Source organism: Neoarius graeffei, chromosome 1 (genome assembly GCF_027579695.1).
Source record: "Neoarius graeffei isolate fNeoGra1 chromosome 1, fNeoGra1.pri, whole genome shotgun sequence".
Classification (NCBI taxonomy): domain Eukaryota; kingdom Metazoa; phylum Chordata; class Actinopteri; order Siluriformes; family Ariidae; genus Neoarius; species Neoarius graeffei.
Genome location: NC_083569.1, coordinates 29,714,691 through 29,737,012, shown reverse-complemented (window position 1 = coordinate 29,737,012; position 22,322 = coordinate 29,714,691). Strand labels below are relative to the sequence as shown.

General features: G+C 41.1%; 1 protein-coding gene, 4 non-coding genes and 1 pseudogene across 5 annotated transcripts in view; 2 read left to right on the top strand and 4 right to left on the bottom strand.

Moving 5' to 3' along the window:
* Positions 1 to 594, top strand: part of LOC132884612 (carbamoyl-phosphate synthase [ammonia], mitochondrial-like) — a 28,136-nt gene extending 27,542 nt beyond the window's left edge. The window contains exon 4 of the mRNA XM_060918459.1: positions 526 to 594. Within this exon, the coding sequence (XP_060774442.1) occupies positions 526 to 594 (69 nt within the window). The remainder of the gene's footprint in view (positions 1 to 525) is intronic.
* Positions 541 to 612, bottom strand: trnah-gug (transfer RNA histidin (anticodon GUG)). Its single transcript has one exon. It is a non-coding gene; the product is annotated as a tRNA-His (tRNA).
* A 4,930-nt stretch (positions 613 to 5,542) lies between these two features.
* On the bottom strand, positions 5,543 to 5,707 carry LOC132898088 (U2 spliceosomal RNA; annotated as a pseudogene).
* Positions 5,708 to 9,163: 3,456 nt separating this feature from the next.
* trnap-ugg (transfer RNA proline (anticodon UGG)) lies at positions 9,164 to 9,235 on the top strand. Its single transcript has one exon. It is a non-coding gene; the product is annotated as a tRNA-Pro (tRNA).
* Positions 9,236 to 17,801: 8,566 nt separating this feature from the next.
* trnar-ucu (transfer RNA arginine (anticodon UCU)) lies at positions 17,802 to 17,891 on the bottom strand. The gene is given in 2 exon segments: positions 17,802 to 17,837; positions 17,855 to 17,891. It is a non-coding gene; the product is annotated as a tRNA-Arg (tRNA).
* Positions 17,892 to 18,773: 882 nt separating this feature from the next.
* On the bottom strand, positions 18,774 to 18,863 carry trnar-ucu (transfer RNA arginine (anticodon UCU)). The gene is given in 2 exon segments: positions 18,774 to 18,809; positions 18,827 to 18,863. It is a non-coding gene; the product is annotated as a tRNA-Arg (tRNA).
* Positions 18,864 to 22,322: the final 3,459 nt, after the last annotated feature.

The window sequence follows — 22,322 nt, the reverse complement described above, 5'->3', positions numbered from 1 at the left end:
TCCACCCTATATGTTTTGTAAATGCATTCATTTGGTAAGCAGGAAGTCGATGTGGGACAGACCTGAAAACGGTATACACGGTATAGAACCCCAAGCTGAAGTTTGGTACTAAGTGGCTATGATTTGTGGTTGCTGAGAAAAAGGGTGTTTCGGATGGACGGAGATACAGACGGACGGATGGAGGTAAACCAGTTTATCCCCCCTTCTTTGGAGTGGGGGTATAAAAAAATGAATTGTAATTATCAGGCTGTGTAATCACTAAGATAGATAGATAGCTCCCAAGCTGGGAATTTGTTTTGTTGCAGCAGCAAGTTATCAAACATGTGAAAAGAAAAAGAAACACTGTGCAACATAAAATAGAATTAAAAAAAAGAACAAACTGACTTTACAATATACAGATAAAAAAAAACTATATATGCACTTTGTACATGTGACTGTGCATTAATAGTGCAAAAATCAAGAATTGTGATAAATGAAGATAAAAACTGTGCAAATGACAGTAAACTAAAAATTATGTCTCTTCAGGTAGCTTTTTTCTTTTGCCATGACCCGGATTCGAACCGGGGTTGCTGCGGCCACAACGCAGAGTACTAACCACTATACGATCATGGCAAACTACTCAGATGTAATCAGACACTTACTTTCAAGACTATATCACTCATAGTTTTCAAGTTCTGCTCCGGAAACAAAACCTCCCCCTCAGACTAACCTGAGAGACTAAGTCTGAAATTGTTTCCATGGAAACATGAAAAATTAAAATTTCTCAAATTTCTTTGTATGAAAAGGCACATCTACATCACCTTGTTAATATGTATACCTAGTTTCAAATCCGTATCATGAATAGTTTTGGATATATGCTCCGGAAACAAACATTGCTCTTAGAAACTAAGTCAAAATCCATTTTTTATGTAAAAATTTGAAAAATACTTGAGAAAGTAGCCAGAATGTACAGTCCACAGCCCACTCTACGATTAACACACTGCATTATTTAAAATGTGTGTCCTTTTTTTGTGAGGCAAATAGTAAACAGAAGCTAACTGCAGCTAGGAACTAAAGTTGTGAGTGATGTTCCAGTAGGTTCTGTGGGCCATTTTAAGGAGCAGGACAGGGGTTCAGTGGTGAGAGCACTGGTCTAGTAAATCAGGGGTTGTGAGTTCAATCCTCAATGGGGGCCTGTAAGGGGTGTTTTGAAGGTGGAAACATGATCCAGATAAAAGTGAGTATATTGTGGACACTGCCCTCTGAAGGTTGCTCATGATTTCTCATCACCTGAAGACCACTTTCTGCTGGTGAGAATGGCCCTGTATGGACAGTTTGAAGATTAGTGAGATCACTGTGGATGACACTGAGGACCTGAAGGTGTCTTTGGTGTGCAATTTCTGCAAAACAATTTGCACTCAAGTCTCCATCAATGCACATAGTCAGGTGGTGTTTGTTTATATTTAGAGGCTACTTTGCAAAATTTACCAAGTCTTGTTTTTGGTAATAATATACAAGTTCAGATATAAATCCATAAATCTGGGCTTGTTGTAATGTTTGTAGGCTGCTGTTTCGTAGTTAATTATGCAGGGGAACTTTGTGCATAAAAAGATCCCTGAAACCACATATAGGAAATTGGTATATAAGTATTACATCATTAATATGCAATTATTATATCCATAATAGGTGTTATTTGTGGCACACAACCTTTTTACTGAGGTCAAAAGCAGGGTTCATACATTAGATACCCATTTAACCCTAAAAGGACCTAAACTACTGAGTGGGATCAGTTAGAACCTCAGAGGTGGTGTGCTGCTCAGTCTATTCAACTGACATAACTTTTTGCTTTTAGGAGTTTGTTACTCTATAGATTCTTTATCTAAAAGTATGTTTGTTTCAAGATTGATGAAAAAAAGTGTTTAACAAGGTGACTGATTTTCTGTTTGGGTCCCATAACTCTGTGAGATTTGTTGCAAAAATATTTCAGCAAGTTAGTCGCTTCTTTGTGTGTCTATCTTTGCCTATCTGTATGTTTGCATGCTTGCAGGGCCGGTCAAAGACCTTTGGAGGGGCAGGGGCTCAACATTCAAAAAAGGGCACTTGGAACAAATTTTTCACACAAGTTAACTTTATTCAAAACTAAATTTCAATTGCAACTGAACATTCTGTGTGTGTGTGAGTGAGATCCATCTAAATGCTGCAGTATTCTTCAAAGCAGCAGTCTTCGGTTTGCCATGTTCTTGAAAATGTCTATGACAACACTGTATTCAATATGGATATCTTTCTCAATTGCCAGCAGAAGAAGGTCTGACAGCCTTTCTTCATGACAAAGTTTTGTCTTCACTAGCTTTAACTTTGAAAAGGAACGCTCTACCGTTGCAGTTGACACAGGTAGTGTTGTAAATGTGTGCTGTAAATGAAGCACACACCCTGTAAAAGGGTGCTGTAAATGAAGCACAGTTTGGAATGCCTCCTCACTATCTTCAGCCTTTTCCTGAGGTGTGTCCCTATTATCTTCAGGCTCTTTCTGAAGTGTGCCCCTGATATTTTGGCTTTCTGTCTCAGTCTCACACACACTTTCTCTTTGCTGTTCTTCACAACTTTCCTGGTTCTGTATAATTTCTGCCTCTGGATTTTCTACATCTTCCACACTCTCTGCACTCTCTTCCTCGGTATCTCCTTCCTCCACGTCAACATCTCTCTGTGACTTCGCTGTTTCCTGCACACTTCCTGCGCCTCCTGCGCTAACTCCAGCTTCTGCCTCAACCTGTTCATCTGATCTGGAACTTTCCACTCCTGAGAACAAGTAACAGTTTGTTATTTACCATTCAGTAGTCTATTCAGCAATCACTTCAATGTGAGCAACTGGTACATTAGTTCAGAATTGACAACATGCATCTGACTTATTACCAACATTTTCATACTGTATTTATTGAAGCATTAATATGAAAATATAGTTGATCTTGGTAACAAGACATGTCAGATAGTTCTTGTTCATTCTGAAGTGAAGATTAGTCTGACCTGTAGTTTTCTTTCTGACCCAACTGGACAGAGATCCACTGCCTTTTGCTGCCTCCCGCAGCTCCTTCTCTTTCTGCTTCTTTATCCTCTCCTTCCTTGGCATCTTTGCATAATGCAGGCTTTCACTTATTTAGAAAACGTTTCCCTATGTTTTAACTCAACTAACCTAAGCTATTATAACATAATAGTCTTGATAGAATATGTTGTGGACATCGTCATTCAGCCTTAAGTTTTCGAAGCTGCTAGAATATGTTATTAACGCCGTCGTTCAAACTAAAGTTTCCGAATCTGCCACGTTAATCAAATGGATGGAGCAAACAGTTTAAATATAGCCTAGGCGGCTTCATTAAATTACAAACAACCCTATGCATTTACTGTTGTGTTCTAAGCTGCACAATATTGCATGTTCAGATAAGAAATGAAAGGAGACTTTCAGTGTGACCTTACCATGCCGTTCCTCGCACTGTCTCCCACTGTCAGCCACATGCATGTGCTTTCTGCACAGAGGTTCACTGAATGCATGGCGTCACAGATTGATGCCCGCATTTACATAGAAAAACGTTATTTTATAAATCTATAATTTCATATATTATTGTCAAATTGTAGAGAATATTGATGTTGGAGCTAACTTATCTTTTACAAATATTAAAAAACAACAACAACAAAACAGTCCCTATGAAAAGGGCACTTTGGACAGCAAACAGAAAAGGGGCAGGGGCTAGAGCACCTGTAGCACCGGTTCATTGCACGTGGGTGATATGCTCCCTGACTAACAGTTGATAATGTCAACAAAAAAAGACTTCAAATTAAGACTATAATGAATTCAGAAATAATGCATATGCTCATGAGTTCTTGGTTAAGCAATAGACCCCTTGTGTGTGGCGTCAGGTGATAATTTCTTCTGGGGGACAACCAGAGACCGTCTTTCTTGTGAGCAATGCGTAATGGGTCTTAAATATGGTTCATTTTTGCACTGATTTTGGTTGTCTCCCTGGAACTTTGTCTTGAACTTCTGATAGTGGCTTAGTAACTTGAATCAGGCATTTCTTGAGAAAGGAAATATCTCTTAACTGGGAGTAGGAGATGTTTTTCACTGACAGTTTTTATCTGTAACTGTCAGTGAATCCCTTTGTTTCACTCCAGCTTCGATAGCCCACAACAGTGATGGCATGTGAGAAAAGTTCTCTCCAAGGCCTGCCATACAGTCGTAGTTTGCGGCCACAATCTTGCTATTTTATTCATCGACAATCCACAGAGTTAGAAGTTTTTCAGTCGTTCTTTGCGAGTGCTTAACCTGGAATAGAACATATAGTAGGTTGTATTCAGTCATATGACTTTTGCTTGCGAGTTTAATTCCGGTGAACATGAGCGTCACCACCATTGAATGTGAAGGGGACGTGTCCCCTTCACAAGTCATAATTCTTCATTTGGACCCCCCCCATATTTAACATAAAATATTAGTTCACCCAGCGCCATTTCTATTGCTTCATGAAAGAATCCATTCCACTTGATCGATAAGAGAATACACATCCCACTGAAAATCCACTCCGGGTTTTCCGGGTGTTACCTACAACAACTCAGTCAAAATTTCCCCACAGGACAGGTTTTTTTTGTCCCAATGTAAATGTTAGTGCAGTTAGCTGGCTAGTCAATGTTAGGAGATGTATCAGATAGCTTAATGTTAGCTATCATTTAATTCAAACCCAGTAGGCCTCCCTTACTGTAATGCCAAGAATGAGGTCAAGTCTGCTCTGATGATATTTATTGATTCCCTGTTGTGATTTGAAGAACTTGTTTTGTCTGGTCTTTGTCAGTTTTCTGGAAAGTAACATGGGAAATCAGTGTATGGGGAAGGAATAGTAGAAAGGAAAGCAGTGGAGAGAGATGGATGTTATTCCAGGTGGATTGTGAAGGAAAGGGGGATAAAACTTATGAAGTGGTAGAAATTGTGGTGGCACCAATGTAAGAAGGAGTTATATCTATAAATCTATTTGTTATACTAATCTGTAAATGTTACTGTAGTACCACCATTGCATGTAGGTTGACAAAACTGCATTTGTTCATTGTGTGAAGTTCTCTTTTATGTGTCATTGCTTGACACAGTGTGATTTTGTGTTATGAAGACTGCATGATGCCATGCCATTTTGTTATGAGTATTACTAAATCGGAAAAAAGTAAAATGTACCCACGAAAGTCACTGTTGGTGGTTAACAAAATTGCACCTGTTCATTGTGTGGAGTTATTTTTTATGTGTCACCGTTGCTTAACACGGTGTGATTGTGTTATGAAGTTTGCATGATGCAACGTCATGCCTGTTCATTGTGTGAAATTATGAATATTGGGTAGCACTTTATAATAACAATCCGTTATAACTAGTTAATAGATCATTAGTAAACTGTTAATTAATGAGTTATTAATGACTTGTTAAGTGTTTGTTAATAGTTCATTAAGGATTTATAATGATGCCTTTTACCGGTATATTATTGTCAGTCAGAAAACACATCAAATGTTAAAATGACACACAAAAACATTTTTTTTTTTAAACAAAGGCACCATTCCTGAAGATAGTACAATACCAGATTGATGTGTGGAGCAGAAGGAGCAAGCCCCTATTTTAGCTCCCTGTTCAACATCTTTATTTAGAGAGCATATCAGATATTAAAGTGATCAGAACAGATATTATACTTGCTCTTAATCAAAAAGCAATAACTTTCTGTATTCAATGGCTTTAAATATCCCACTTCCAAAATTTGAAAATATTAAAATCCAAAAAGGTAAACACAGCTAGACTCCACCCCCAACAGCTGGATCCTTTTGAAGAGAAAGACATTGTCCTGGGGGCTTGTGTGTGTTTTCCATGCCAAAAGTTCAATATTTCTAACATTTGACCACCAAAAATGTACAGCTCTACTAGAACAAAGCCTGCAAAAATACATTGGACTAACTAGCATTCCTCTCTCCAGAAATCTTTAATAAGAGACAAAAGATTTACGCGACAATGAAGAGAACCCTGAATTACACTTAACATTGGGTCAGGTTAGTGACACTGTATTGGAGGTGCAGAAAGCTGGTATAGAGAGCGTGCACGTGACGTCACGAAGTCACGTGATATTTGTTTATCCGCCATTTTGGACGGCATAGCCGCGCATAGAACTTAGACAAACCCATTCTAATTATCAAGTGTGTGGGAGTAGATCTTTCGAGAATGGTTATATCTTGTTCAGCATTTGGTTGTACCAATAGACAGGGCCAAAAGGAGGGCCTGTCATTTTATAGATTCCCCACAGATGAGGAGAGACGTGCAAAATGGGTGTCCGCTGTGCGAAGAGAAAACTGGTACCCCAGTTCTACCAGCCGAATTTGTAGTGAACACTTCATATCAGGTAGGTGCAATCTTCTAATTCAATACTCCTAGTACATCTGTTAAGTTGATTTTCGGATTGAATGATAACTACATACTTAGAAACTAGACAGTCTCTAACGTTTAGGGTAGTCTCTACTACCCTGGCCTAGTCTATGACAATGTTTTATCTTTTTGGCTCATATATGCCTTTGAAAGGCCAATCCATAGTAGGGATGGCAAGAACTAAAAAAAATCTTGACCCACCACCGAGCCTCATTAGCCGGTTAAAGTCGGTTAACCTATGAGTTTAAACAGGGATGCAAACGGCGGACGCCGCCTTTTTCACGGCTGAATCTCGCAGATCCGATTTTTTTTAGGGGGGGCGTTGGAGTGTCTGAATAATTTCATCAAATTATGTATTAAAATTACTAAATGAGCAAATGCTGTTACAGTCCATGAAACATAGAAAGTATTAGTATGAGAAGAAGGCAGTTGGTTAGAAAGCTGCGCACATTTGCGCAGCTTCCGCGCAGGCGTGCGCGGCTTTCTGATTTTCTGTTTTTCAGACAAAAACATACATATTTACAACCCTGTCATTATCTGGAACTGAGTTTAGATTACGAAAATTCTTAAGATAAAACATCCTGCATAGTCTCTTTATGATAAACGTCTTAATGCCACTTACCCGTGAGGTTATCAAGTAGACATTCTTCTTCGGGACCTTCCAGAGGTATAGTTGAGATACCCATCCCGCAACAAAATATTTATAAGCTTCCAGGCTCTTGTAAGCTTTGAGGGCTTTGCCAGTGTAACACAATTCACGATTAACGAGAAAATTGTAAATGTTGTGGTAGGCCAGATCGGGCAAATCGCCGGCACCGCAGCTCCAAATTTCCCTGAACAAAGATTGCAGCAAGTTGTACGGATCTGCAATCCCCAACCTGGAACACTTTTCCATGTAACGCTGCCTCACGTCACCTTCAAGATGCTGAACAAACTTAGACAAGTAATCGCGCGATGTAGATGGGGTATTTTCTGAATTTTCTTGGGGATTACTGCCTGGATCCATTACGCTCGCGCAAGGTAAACTATCCTGATGCCGTCCAATGTGACGGAGTGGGCGGAGTACACACGTGCGGGTCACGTGACTGCACATCCTCTATAGGGTAAGGTGGCCTGGGCCAATCTCTTACACCTTTACAGCTTTGTTAGCCATTGCACACAGGCAGAGAAATGGCTGACCAATAAGTGTTTCTGTTAGATAGATAGATAGATAGATAGATAGATAGATAGATAGATAGATAGATAGATAGATAGATAGATAGATAGATAATATTTTTGGTGGTCAAATGTTAGAAATATCGAGCTTTTTGCATGGACACCCCCCCCCCCATATATACAAACCAGTTTTATGCAGAATATTAATAGATTTTGTTAACTCATAAATTAAAAAAAACAAATGAATAAATAAACAAGCATAGAATGCAAAGCCAATGCAAATAAATACAAAAAAACAATAAAACAATAAAAGTCTCTGTCATACAGGACCGTGAGCCACTCTCAAGCTGGCTCCCCCCTGACCCCCAGAATGCGCATAGCTGCCACTTCAGGACCCAGCAGAGATCCTCACCCTTTGCCCACTGCTCCATCCTTGTAGTTTTTCACATCTCTTTGGTAGGCATCTATGAGAGCCAAGTACTGTGGTGGCCAGGACCCCCCTGCTTGTGACCCCGGCCACCTCCTCTGATTGTGGGCATGCAGTGCCTCCTGCAGCGAAGATTTTACCAGCTTTTTGAGTGCGTGCAAGGGCACCATCACCCGCTTCCCCACCAGCAGGCTGCAGGAGGGCCACAGGGACTTTACCTTAAAATTTCAAACAGGCTCAATTCACCTTAAAATCAGCTCTCTGTAAAGGGACACCGCAAGAAGGTCATAGGTTTTGGAATTTTGAAAAAAAGATTATGGTTGCAGAGATACGATGATTTTAGTAAAAAAGAAATAACGGTAATTGCGTGCTAACTCCCCCAACACACACACACACCTCTCTACTTAACATTGTAGCACAAAACAGAAAGGGTCTACATGGTCCTAATTGGTTCTGTTAGAACCAGAAAAGGTTGGTAGTTTTATGAGCAACTTAGTTTTGGAGGTGAATCCGAACAAATTCCTGCCTGTTGTGCGCCACCTGCTCCTGCAGCTCCAGCACTGTAAAGTGAGAGTAAGTGTCTATTTACTGCCATTATTGAGCCTTCTGTTGAGCAGGTGAGCTTACAAAGATGACAATTACAAAGAGACAATGCTTTATCATAACTGTGAAAGTTGAACACCAAATCAGTTTAAAACAAAAAACAAACAAACAAACAAAAAACCTCTATGATTTGTACCATGTATTAACTTCCCGGGTTCCAGAAAACAGCTGGCGCAGTTGTTGCTCTTCTTCTTCATGAGTGACTTGGCTTGTGTATTTGTCTGCCTCTTTCTCGGTGGCTATAGGTTCTAAATCATTCTCAGACAACCAACCACAGATTGAGGACAAATCTGAAGAGCTTTCGTGTCTTTTTCAAAATAATCGGTATCAAGAACGCACACCACTGCAGAGAATAGTATAGAGTCCGTGTGGAAACAAAAGAAGGCACTGGCGCAAATGACATCACGCGTGCAGTGCCGCCGACCTGTAAATCACTGCGATCTAATAATGGCGGACAAGCTTTTAGTGATTTTTGGAACAGAATTCAGACGCAAAAATCTTTTTTGAAGATTAACCTTTGAAGGATGTAAAGCAATTTCAGCAGCATAGACGCAACTTTTTGTGGGCTGTTTGGCTCGTTGGTCTAGGGGTATGATTCTCGCTTTGGGTGTGAGAGGTCCCGGGTTCAAATCCCGGACGAGCCCAGGTTTTACCTTAAATGGTTGATCTGAACTGCTGGGGACATGGATTTCACTTGGCTGCATCATTCTAAAAGCATGAGTTTAATGAAAGTTATATAAAAAAAATCCCTGGTTTTCTGTGTGTGATGTGCTCAAATACACTGTAAAGTTGGTGGATAAATCAAATAAAAGAAGGTTTTCACGTTGAAAAATCACTAAAAGCTTGTCCGCCATTATTAGATCGCAGAGATTTACAGGTCAGCGGCGCTGCACGCGTGACGTCATTTGCGCCAGTGCAGAAGGTTCCTTCTTTTGTTTTCACACGGACTCTATATACTCAAAAAAAGGATTCTAGCTGTCTGTAAAATGTACATAAATCTCGCAAGCACTTTCTACCCAATGTTGTCACGTTAGCAAAATGAAAGTGAAAACATCGTGTAAGATTTACTAGGCAGTTATTCCAAAGACTATGTAATGTTGAACGAACTCAAAGCAGTCAAGCAATTACTCCCACTACCCAGAATGCCACGCTCCAGCCTTTCGACTTGACCAGAGGAAGAACAGTTCGCTTGTCAGCAAGGTAACGGCGGGTAAGGAAATCTCTTCCAATAAATCCTTAATCTTCCTCTTATGAAACAAATCAAAACTCTGAGTAAATTTGTAACATGTTAATATCATACTCTTATTTAGCAGCAGCACATGATATGTTCGATGTTTGATGTTATTAATTACCCTACAATGTAGGCTAATTAATAATAAATCCACAGAGGAATTGGCAAACCACGGTTTTCACCTCAGTGACCATTTTCCTATGAATTCAAAGTGAATTGGTGGCATGTCTTCCAGTATTTATATTCGTGTCCTTGGCCAAGCGTAATGAATCGTCATTTGAAAAAAGCTCATTGCTCCCTTGTTACAGGGGTTAGCACGTGCTCTGATGTGCGGGAGTTTCGCTGGCCTGTACGCGCTGTTTTGTGGACAGGGAATGCTATGGGGGCCTTCAGGGAAGTCAGTGGACGGGAGCAGTCCTTTTTCCATCCAATTCTGAAGCGACTTAAGCCCCATGTCGACTTAATTTAAAGCGACACAAGACGCACCAAAACCGTTTTCCATCACGTGTGTCGCATTAACTTTTTAATGCGCATCATTTTAAAGCGACTTCATTTTGGATGGAAAAAGGACTTCTGCGCTTTGAAACGAAATGTGAATTGAGCCGTCAGCTTCGGTGTTAACTCTACAGCCAGACCATGAAATCTAAGCGGTTTCTGAACGACGAAGTAGCGTGCAGTCTATTCACCTGGCTTATAAATGGGTGTACTTTCTTGAAAGTTGCACACCTTTTACACGTAGGGTCACCTAACCAAGTAAACCATTGAGTGGCCTTTTAAACAATGTTTTAAAAAGGGGGCATTTTGAAATATCATATTGAACCTAAATGTAACTGTAGAACTATGCAACATGTGATAATCTCACCAATTACAGATATTGTGTTTATTGCAGAAGTGTACAACGTCTTGCAGTAGCCTACTGTTAATGCTGGCAAAAAGTGCAATCTGAGTTCTGGAGTATTTCAGGGTATGTTTTACTATGCTTCCATTTTAGGTGTGATGAATGCAACATACCTAGATTGTGTGCGATTACAGCACAGTCATAAGCATCTTGCATTCACACAGATCTTTCAAGATATAGAATGCTTTGCATATCCATTTGTGTGTTAATCACCAAGACTATTTCCAAAAGGTGTATTCAGTTGAGAATTGTATCCTTGTTGTGATATTCAAACAGAGACGACGATTTCCTCACAGGCAGTGGCTTTTGGGTTACCTGACAGCATCAGTGAGCTCAGATGAAATCTCTCCTGGAAGATTTCAAGGTATGATCTGTTTTACTGGGCTGCATCTTCCATCTTCCAATATATTAAACCTTTGCATGTAATGAATGTAAAATATGAATAACCACAAGATTTGAGCTGCTGAAATATTCAGAGACAGTCACTGGCAACAACCCTGTTGCATATCCATTTGAGTAGACCAAGACAACTTCTGGAAGTTACATGTCATATTCACTTGCCATTTGTGTCCTTGTGATCTTCAGACAGAGACTGATCTACCTGGCTGGCAGTGGCTTGTGTGGTACCCTTCAGCATCAGTGAGCTCAGGTGAAATCTCTCTCCTGTGATGAATGTTATATGTGTGGCCACTAGGTTTTAACTGTTAAAACATTTGGGTATAGTCACAAGCGACACTCCTTTTGCACACACAGACTGTCCATATCCTTTCAAGATATGGAATGCTTTACATTTCCATTTGAGTAGACTTCATGACTAAGACGACTTCTAGAAGTTACGCTTAATATTCACTTGTCATTTGTGTCCTTGTTATATTCAAGCAGAGACTAATCTACGTTCCTTGCAGTGGCTTGTGTGGAAACCTTCAGTATCAGTGAGCTCAGGTGAAATCTCTCTCCTGCCTCTTTTTTTTTAAACTCTGCTTTGTTTGACGTCACTCTGAAGTGTAAAGACTGTGACATTGTAAGATCTTTTCTTCTGTAATGCGTTTTGTGTTTTGTGTCTTTGTTGTGTTATTCAAACAGGGGGATCTTCCTGACTGTCAGTGCCTGTGTGTTGCCTAACAAAATCAGTGACCTCGGATGGAATGTGTGGAAGTGTCGTGGACTATTTCAGTGGGTACGAAGTATTTTTAGTGGGCTGCAAAACGCAGCAATGATGTGGTCATTAGTATGTGGAAATGTAAGGAATGCAATATATCTGTAGCCACTAGATTTGAGTTGCTGAAGCATATAAGATTAGAGCACAATCACAGGCAACGTTACGCTTGTATACAAACAGACTGCCCATGTTCTTTTAAAACATGGAACGCTTTACACATACATTTAAGTAGATTTCATCACAAAGACAACTTTCAAGAGTCTAGTGAACTGTCAACATTCAGTTGTCATTTGTGTGCTTGTTGTGATCTACATACAGAGAGGGATTATTTTGTACACATTGGGACTCGTCTGAGGAGTAATGAGACTGTTACTTGCATGTTTTCAGATTGCAGTTTTCAAACCAATATATATGCAACATTTCACTCTCACAAGAACCGCAAACACAACCCACACACATTAAAAGATTTCAAGCCTGGCATAGTTAGAACCACTCAATCTTCACGAGAGACATGTGACGTAACTGAAAGCGATTTGCAGAATGATGATGATTTTGATGGAAACTCTGAATTTTCTGGTAGCTGTCTGAGTGGACCTAAGAACTTGACTGAAGTAATTCAACAGAAGTTTGCTGGATCATTGCTGAAGTTGGAGCATTTTGCACATGTGGCAGGCACAAAACTTGATGAGTTCTTAGAGGAGCTAAACATATGCCTTGAATATGCCTTTAGTCTGTGGAGACATTTGACCACAACTACCACCACTGCAATTGACCTTTGGCTAAGGCCGGCCCTAGAATGTTGATTGACCAATCAGAATGCAGCAAGGGGATCACTGTTGGCCCCTTGCTGCGTTGTCATTGATCAATCAACATTCTATGGCGGGCCTTAGCCAAAAGGTCAATTTATACCTTGAAATGTGACACTTCGTCATGTGACGACAGATGTAGTTGTCATATCTTCCTCCAACAATGCAAAGATATAACTCCAGATTCCTTAACATCATGCCAGAACTGAGAGAAATTTTTAGCTTAAGGGTGAAACAACCCAGCTCCATAAGACAAGTTTACTGTCTTTTAACTGAAGTCTTCGATTCAAATAGTCAAACATGTCTGAAGAATCTTATTCATCTGGGTCATATTAGTCAGTGTCATGCCAGCAGTCACATTGCTTTCACTGACGACAAGTTAATACTTTTTTTTTCATACATCAGGCAAAAAGTGCATTGTACATATCAAAGTATTCAAAAGATAGAATAGTTCATGATCGAGATGTGTAAAGTTTAAATAATTGATGTGAGCTTGTCTAAAACTTTTCACCTGATGTATTTGGTATTGTGGTAGCATATTTGAAATGGATGGTGGAGAAGGTAAAATGTATGTCATGTTAGATATTTATGTGTATATACATGTATATCTGTCAAATTACTTTTCAGGCACAAGATGCTGACACCGAATCTGCTTTGGCAGAAGCCATCCATGCCATCTACGTGATCCGCCATGAAGGTGCAGAAGCTGGTGACAGTCCTGAAGACATCGGAATCATTTTTGAAGGGGTGACTATAATTGACTGCTTGCCGAACATCCCACTTGCAGTGGCTGTATTTCTCGCCTTTGTTTACGCACTTAACTTGTGTTATCCTCCTGAACACAAGAACACATTTGAAGCCTTGCAGAAAATTATCCTAGAATTGGATGGGAACAAGATGGGAAGAAAAGTGCAGGCTCTGAAAACGATTCTTTCCCATTGAGGCATGTCTGTAGTACCTCAAATTGGTTCATTGTTTACGGTGGTGCTCTTTCCTTGACTAAGTTTAAAGGTACGAAATGAGTCGTGGTTCAAAGTTTTTTGCCTTAAAGAAACGCATACATGTGTTTGGCCATTCCGGTAAGGTTTTACCAAAAGTTGTGTGAGTAATAATGCAGATGTATCAGTAGTCAATTGTTGTTTTATTTTCTACCCATCACTGCAAGTCAGTGTACGGAGCAGATCATTGAGAGCCTCCAAAATCCACTCCACCACTCTTAGATTTCCGGTGCTAAACACTGGCCATTTCTCAAAGTGAAGTGTAGTGCACTTGCTAGCATTCCAGTAGTACGGCGGATCAGTGACTTCATTGTGTGCTTTTGAGTAAAAGCATGAAAAGTACACATGGCAGCCAAAATTTAGCATTTTTTGTGACTCCTCCACATCTAATATTAATCAGTTTTTCAAGATTGATATGTGTACCAATTTTCATGCTATTACTCAAAAGTGCCCAATGAAGTCACTCATCCGCCGTACAACCAAGGATACTAGCAAGTGCCAGACACTTCACTTTGAGAAACGGCCGCTGTCTGCATGCATGTTGTGGGTGTGCGGGTGTGTGCGCGCGCGCGTTGTGGTGTGTGTGTGAGAGAGAGAGAGAACACTATTTTTTCCAGTGAAAAATAGTACACACAGTTAATAACTGAGCCATACACATGCCTTTAAATATTTCTACTATTAGAGTCAAAGGCTTGGATTGTTTGTTTTGGCCTTTGGAGACACTTGCCCTGTAAACTTGTTACTAGAAGATCTGAGTAATGATGTAGCAATGTGCACTCTCATTCAGACCATACACAGCTCTTGTACACACTAACAGTGTTTTTTTTTTTCTGCCTTAAAACACACTTTTAAATGTTGTATTTTAGAAAGGCCTGATGAATGTTACTAAAACCTATCTAGGTGATGTAGAAATGTGCTTGCTCCCTCATACAGGAGGTGGTGTTTGGGCATTCCAGTAATGTTTTACCAAAATCTGTTTGGGTAATAATGCAGAAATGTGTTTTACATGATGTTCATTGTAGTTCATTGTTACTTTCTCCCCATCACTGCAAGCACTGAGCAGATCATTGAGAGGCTCCAACCACTCCACCACTATTAGTTTTCCAGTGCTAAACACTGTCTGCAGGCATGCTGTGTCTGTAAGTGTGTGTTTGTGAGAGAAGAGAAATGTACACACAGACAAGTCATATCCATGCATGCGTCTTTTAAAAACATGCATATTTTGTCTTCAAATATTTATAATTTTCATGTTTGTTTGTTTAGCTGTTTTTTTTTTTTTCCCGGAAGAGACAGTTGCCATATCTGTGTGTCGCTTGCATGTCTCCCCAATCACATACATGAACTCTTGTGTACACCAAATGTTTAAGTTTTTATTATTTTATTTATTGCCCTCAAGACACAATTTTAAATGCTGTGCTTTTCTGAATGGCCTGGGGAATGTTCAGAATAAAAGTTCATCTTGAACATCTTGGTTTTGTGGTGTTTTTTTTTTTTTAACCTAGATTTATAGCCTTTTCAATGCAAGCTTAACTGTAATGCTTTGAAAGTAATTGATTAAAACATGGAAAGTATTTCCACATTAATCAATAGCACATTTCCAACATTATGAGCTCTTGTTGGATCAACTTGAGACCATTGGGATAATCAACCCAGAATCAAACCTGTTGGCTGAACATTATGAGATCCTGTTGGATCAACTTGATTGAATCAGGTTTAGATAACCTGACTCAGTAATTTTGGATCAACCCAAATAAGTAAGGTTACATGAACTGAAGGTAATCCTTTTAAACCAACAAAGTTGCCTAACTTAAAAATAAGAAAGGTGATCATGTGGAAATACTTTCCATGACTTTCTTAAGTAAATCCAACACATTTTTTTTTTTTGAGTGAAAGAACTGGCTCTGGGGCCAGAAAAAACGACCTGGCTCTATTTCTAATAGCATGGCTGTGGAGCATGGGTTGCATAGTATCAGAACGAACTGGTGTTGAGGTAATTACTCTTCTGTTTTTATTTTTGGGCCTGCCACCCATCGTGTGCCAGTTTTCTGTACTCACATTTTGCTCTGTTAGATTGATGTATTCATCCACTCAATCTGCAATGCCATCGGCCTGTCAGGGTGCAATCTCTGCATTCTCAGCCACTGTTTCTGTACTCCTTTCGTGAGATATCACTCTTAGTTTGTCCGTCTTTGGCAGGGCATCAATCTTTGATTCCAGGATAGAAATCCTCTGTTCTAGTTCTGTGCATTTTCTGCAGGATCTCCTGGATTTTTTGCCAGCTGGCATTTTGTTTTAAAAGCTAACTTATCTTGTAAAGGTGAAAAATAAAATGAAGAAATAGTGGAAATTAAGTGAAAAAGTAAAATAAAATAAAGATCAAGCAGAAGCAAAGCAAAGAAGCGTCCTACTCGCTTGAGTAGGCTCTTCATGTGGGGCCATCCTCAGCAGCAGCCAGTGGTTTTCAGGTGATGAGAACTCCAACCAAAAAAAAAAAATGACCAGTGGTTTTGGTTCTTAAAAAAAAATGTAATTTTCTCAACCTCATGCTTTTTCCATGCATATCTCATAGTCTTCTTGTCCCAAGTTTCCTAGCACTACATAGTCCAAAATTTTAATTGTGTCACCAGGAACTTACAAATATGTGCAGCATGATAAGAATCCATTAGAGTTTTAGCTGTAGTCTTTTTTTTATATCAACTGGCTCACTGATAGAGAATTGAGCAGAACTGTTTTGAAGAAACAGTGAGAACTCACAAGCAATGAATGATACAGGCACCACTTTTCCTCAGTCCCAATATCTCAGCTCAGAACTCTCTACCTTCAGAAGGAAGGTCAAAGGCCCCAGTAAGAATTAAAATCACCACCCCTGGTTTACAAGACCAGTGCTCTAAACAGGCACCTATCTATTGTAGAGTCAGCCTAAAGCAGAACCTTGAGGACCCTTTGCTGATCCTCAAATACCACTTGTCCACCAAGTCACCACTTTTCCACTGAGGGCTGGTTCTGAGCTGGTGCCTAATCTTGAGCCAGTTCTTGAAGTTTCCACAGCCAAAGAACCAGCTCTCAGCCAGGAAAACTGGTCACAGTGTGCCACCAAATCCTTGCTGGTTTAGAACCAAGAACTGCTTATGCCAGTGGCTAGGACTTGTTTTGCTGGGAAACAATCTTGAAGGAGTTTTTTTTTTTTTGTACAACGTTTAAGGGTTCATCTCTGAGAAACAACCAAAAACTCCACGAGATGACATGAGTAAGAAACCTTGAGAACAGCCAGACTCAAAAGAGAACCGATCCTCATCTGGGTCACACCAGATGGTGAGATTATAAGTACGTTCCCTTCAATAACTTTGTGCCACATTGCCAAAATTTGCAACAGACCCCTTGCACCGATGTCACACTTACATTCGCAACCGTTACTGCCCTTGTCCTGGGGGACAAGCGAGCTTTGTTTACATACTGAAGGCAAGCGATATTGAAGATGTCAAACATCTTCACGGAAGGAATCGGTCTTGCACCGACAGAAGACTTTTGTCTCAGGCACTGCTGGGATACCATGGCTCCTGTTTACTGGCAGTCCCTTTTGGGCCAGATTCATCATCTTGGCATGGCTTTTCATCTCACGCTCTTCCACAATTATGGGCGGCATACTGCTTGCCTGTACTTCTTGATTGTAGAGGTGCATTTTTGTCAGCAATTGAAAGAAACCTTCAAGAGAGTCTCAAGAGCAAAGACCTGTGGCAGGACCTGAATCGGCAAGCCTTTAAATGCAACAAGCCTTCTCTGTGAGCAACTGAAATCAACATTCAGTAGAGTCTTGCATCAGGCACTGCTGGGTTTTCTCCCACATGGAGAATGCAAGTGTTGGCTTTGGAGGTGTAAGCACAAATTATGGCAGGAGTGAATGTCATGAGTATTGTGAGGAACTGGAATTTCAGGTACAGCTTCCTTTTGGCCAAATTCGTAGGAAGAGGTGGAACATGGTGATATTTCTGTTTGACTGGGGTCAAGAAAGAATTGCATCTCGGATGGAAAAGAGGGAATGGCCATATCCAAAGGATTTCGCCTCAGGTTGACGATTTCGGTTGGAAGAAGCTTCCCTGCAGAGCATATGCAAAAGGAAATGACTCTAGTGGGACTTGAACCCACAACCTTTGAATGGTTTCTCTGATGACCCTAGAAGTCCAATACGCTATCCATTGCGCCACAGAGCCCGTTTTGCCCTACCTTTGTGGTGTTTCCTCTCAGATTCTTTCAAATTCCTGGCTGGCCTCACGTTTCCTGTTCTGTTCCAGGGACAAGTCCTTTTCTCGTCATAACAGTTGAAATGAACATGCAGTAAACCTCAAAACCAATGAACTCTGGGAGGATCTCAACCCACAAGCATCAGCGCAAGGCCTGCAATTCAACATCCAGTGTGCCACCATGCCGTCTTCGCTCGTTTTTCAGCTCAGAAAGTAAGATGGGCACGGAAGGAATCGGTCTTGCACCGACAGAAGACTTTTGTCTCAGGCACTGCTGGGATACCATGGCTCCTGTTTACTGGCAGTCCCTATTGGGCCTGTTTTATCATCTTGGCATGGCTTTTCATCTCATGCTCTTCCACAATTATGGGCAGCATACTGCTTGCCTGTACTTCTTGATTGTAGAGGTGCATTTTTGTCAGCAATTGAAAGAAACCTTCAAGAGAGTCTCGAGAGCAAAGACCTGTGGCAGGACCTGAATCGGCAAGCCTTTAAATGCAACAAGCCTTCTCTGTGAGCAACTGAAATCAACATTCAGTAGAGTCTTGCATCAGGCGCTGCTGGGTTTTCTCCCACATGCAGAATGCAAGTGTTGGCTTTGGAGGTGTAAGCACAAATTATGGCAGGAGTGAATGTCATGAGTATTGTGAGGAACTGGAATTTCAGGTACAGCTTCCTTTTGCCCAAATTCATAGGAAGAGGTGGAACATGGTGATATTTCTGTTTGACTGGGGTCAAGAAAGAATTGCATCTCAGAAGGAAAAGAAGGAATGGCCATATCCAAAGGATTTCACCTCAGGTCGACGATTTCATTTGGAAGAAGCTTCCCTGCAGAGCGTATGCAAAAGGAAATGACTCTGGTGGGACTTGAACCCACAACCTTTGAATGACTTCTTTGATGATCCTAGAAGTCCAATACGCTATCCTTTGCGCCACAGAGCCCATTTTGTCCTGCCTTTGTGGTGTTTCCTCTCAGATTCTTTCATATTCCTGGCTGGCCTCACGTTTCCTATTCTGTTCCAGGGACAAGTCCTTTTCTCATCATAACAGTTGAAATGAACATGCAGTAAAGCTCAAAACCAATTAACTCTAGGAGGATCTCAACCCACAAGCACCAGCGCAAGGCCTGCAATTCAACATCCATTGTGCCACCATGCCGTCTTTGCTCATTTTTCAGCTCAGAAAGTAAGATGGGCACAGAAGGAATCAGTCTTCTGGGTAGTCCCAGAAAGAGTTATTTTGTTCAAAAAGTAAAGAAAAAAATTCTTTTTTTTTGCCTTGTCTGACTCTTTCTTGTTTTCTCCATGTTTAACAAGCAACTGGACTGTTAGTCTGCAGTAATTCTTTTTCATGAGACAGATCACACAACATCTCCTACCTTCTGCTTTCTTTCTTTTTATTTACTTACTGGCTTATTTATTTCTCTGCCTGTTTGCAATGGCTAAGAAAGCTGTAAAGATGCAAGAGATTGGCCCAGGCCACCTTACCCTAGACCAGCTTTCTGGACTTCCAATAGTGTTTTCACCAACATCACCAAAGCATGAAAGTTCTAGATGTGTACCATATTGGAGGTTTTGATTCCGGTAAACAAACAGTGCTTTTATTTCACCCAAGAAAAAAAAACCCACAATTTTTGTAATGGAATTGGTTAATGAAATCAACTTATTTTTGCAGGCTTTGCTCTGGTAGAGCTGTACATTTTTGGTAGTCAAACGTTAGGAATATCAAGCTTTTTGCATGGAACCCCAACACACACACACAAAAGCCCCTTTCACCATAAATTTTTATTTATACGACTTTGATCTATAGCTCGCAAAGGCTTCGGCCTTAAAACCAGTTACCGCTGTGACGTCATGAACTCAGGGCGAGCTAGCTCAACAGGGCAGCTTGAATGGCAACTTTGTGGTCAATTTTAATTCTCAAAAAGAGGTTTTTTTTAAATTCCCATTTTTGCAGTATACAAGAGTCAAGGATGGATATATTATCCACTCAGAAATGTATTTAAAAATAAAGGTTCTGCATATCTTCTTTAAACATGGTAGAGGATATATATATTTTTTTAAATTAATATGAAGACCTCGAGGGCAGTACGGCGGTTAGCACTGCCACCTCACAGCAAGAAGATCTGGGTTCGAGGCCGGTGAGGGCCTTTCTGTGTGGAGTTTGCATGGTGTCCATGTGGGTGTGCTCTGGTTTCCCCCACAGTCCAAAGACATGCAGGTTAGATTAACTGATGACTCTAAATTGAGTGTGAATGGTTGTCTGTGTCTATGTGTCAGCCCTGTGATGACCTGGCGACTTGTCCAGGGTGTACCCTGCCTTTTGCCTGAAGTCAGCTGGGATAGGCTCCAGCTTGCCTGCGACCCTATAGAACAGGATAAAACGGCTAGAGATAATGAGATGAGATATAGATTTAGGCACTGCCTAAAAGCGGAGCTCCCATCTGTTTCTGGGTTGTAGAATTTTCTTATGTCATAGCCAGTCTCTTTTGTTTTATTTCTTTACTGGCCAGCACTGGTGGTGTGTGACTGGTAATTACTAACACTGGCCACTAGGTGGTGTGTATGACTGGTAATTACTAACACTGGCCATGAGGCGGTGTGTATGACTGGTAATTACTAACACTGACCACTAGGCGGTGTGTATGACTGGGGGGGGGGTGTCAGTATATGGCAGTAATTTGGTGTTGAAAACAATCCACTAGCGACAGCTTGGTTCCATGGTATAATGGCTAGCACTCTGAGTTCAAATCTCAGTGGAACCACTGAAGTCTTTGTTTGAGGCTTCTGAACGAACATGCACAGACTGTCTCAACTGCATGCTCATTTTGGTCAAGCAAGCTGTCACGTCCCAAACTCTCTGAGTCCAATCTCAAACTCCAATCTCTCCGCCAATCGCTATGCTTCTGTCCAATCTCACAAGCCAATCGCTATGCTGCTTTCCAATCTCACATTGGATTGCGTTGCTAGCTTCTGCCTGTGTACCTAGCAACGGAAAGTGCAGATGATTTGGCTGGTTTGCAAGATGACAAGAAAGTTTTTCCCTGTGAAATGCAAGCATTGGAGCAGTTGGTGTCATGGAGAATGTGGGCATCGATCCCACTACCTCTTACATGCAAAGCAAGGGCTCTACCACTTGAGCTAATTCCCCTGCTATGTTTCAGGGTTTGTCCAACTAACAACCGCAAGGCCCCCAAACTGCCCTTCCTGGCCTGCTCGTTGCTCTCTGGAACCATGCCTGAGTTTCCATTGGTTGTTTGTTTATTTTCAAGTGGGCGACTGCCCGGGTGGCATGGTGGTGTAGTGGTTAGCGCTGTCGCCTCACAGCAAGAAGGTCCGGGTTCGAGCCCCGTGGCTGGCGAGGGCCTTTCTGTGCGGAGTTTGCATGTTCTCCCCGTGTCCACGTGGGTTTCCTCCGGGTGCTCCGGTTTCCCCCACAGTCCAAAGACATGCAGGTTAGGTTAACTGGTGACTCTAAATTGACCGTAGGTGTGAATGTGAGTGTGAATGGTTGTCTGTGTCTATGTGTCAGCCCTGTGATGACCTGGCGACTTGTCCAGGGTGTACTCCGCCTTTCGCCCGTAGTCAGCTGGGATAGGCTCCAGCTTGCCTGCGACCCTGTAGAACAGGATAAAGTGGCTAGAGATAAAGAGATGAGATGAGGGCGACTGCCCAGAAGCGGACTTTTGTTCTGGGGGAGTGTATTCTGACTCCCATTTGCATGAATACCAGTCAATGAGCTTCAAGGGTTTTGCCACTAAAACAACTCAATCTCCTCACATGGAGTCCCTGGCATGCTTCTCACACTTTTGGGACATGCCTCAGGAAGCATTTGTTGCTTCATTGTTCAATGAGAGCAGTTGGGTGGAAGGTGGTGAAAAGTGCCTTTTCAGGACAGCAGCTTGCTTTTCACCAGCAGCTTTAAGAATACAAGCAGGTAAGCATCATATTTTCAGTTTGTAAAAGCTGTCTCAGCTGACTTTGCACTCGAGCGAGAGTTAGAATTTCATAGTGGATGGTGGGAATATGACAAGCCTGTTGAAAAATGTGAGTTGGAGATACTGAGGTCAGTGGGCAATTCAAGAAATAAAGCCAAGCAAACTGAAAGGAATCTGTGATAGCTAACCTTCGGAGCTCATCAGAGGAGCATATCAGCAGAAAAGTAGTGTGCAGTTAGTTGATTCGGTCATTGTTGCAAACAGTGCCAAGGTTGTGGGTTTAATCCAAATAGTGGCTGTTTTCACAGATGTGCTGCTTTGAATGTGGCAAAAGAAATTTGATCGAATTCACATATTAGCAATAGTTATTTACATCTCATCAATCTACACTATTATTTGCATTACTTGTTTACATCTCACACCATCAATTCACATATTAACAATAGTTCTTTACATCTCACACC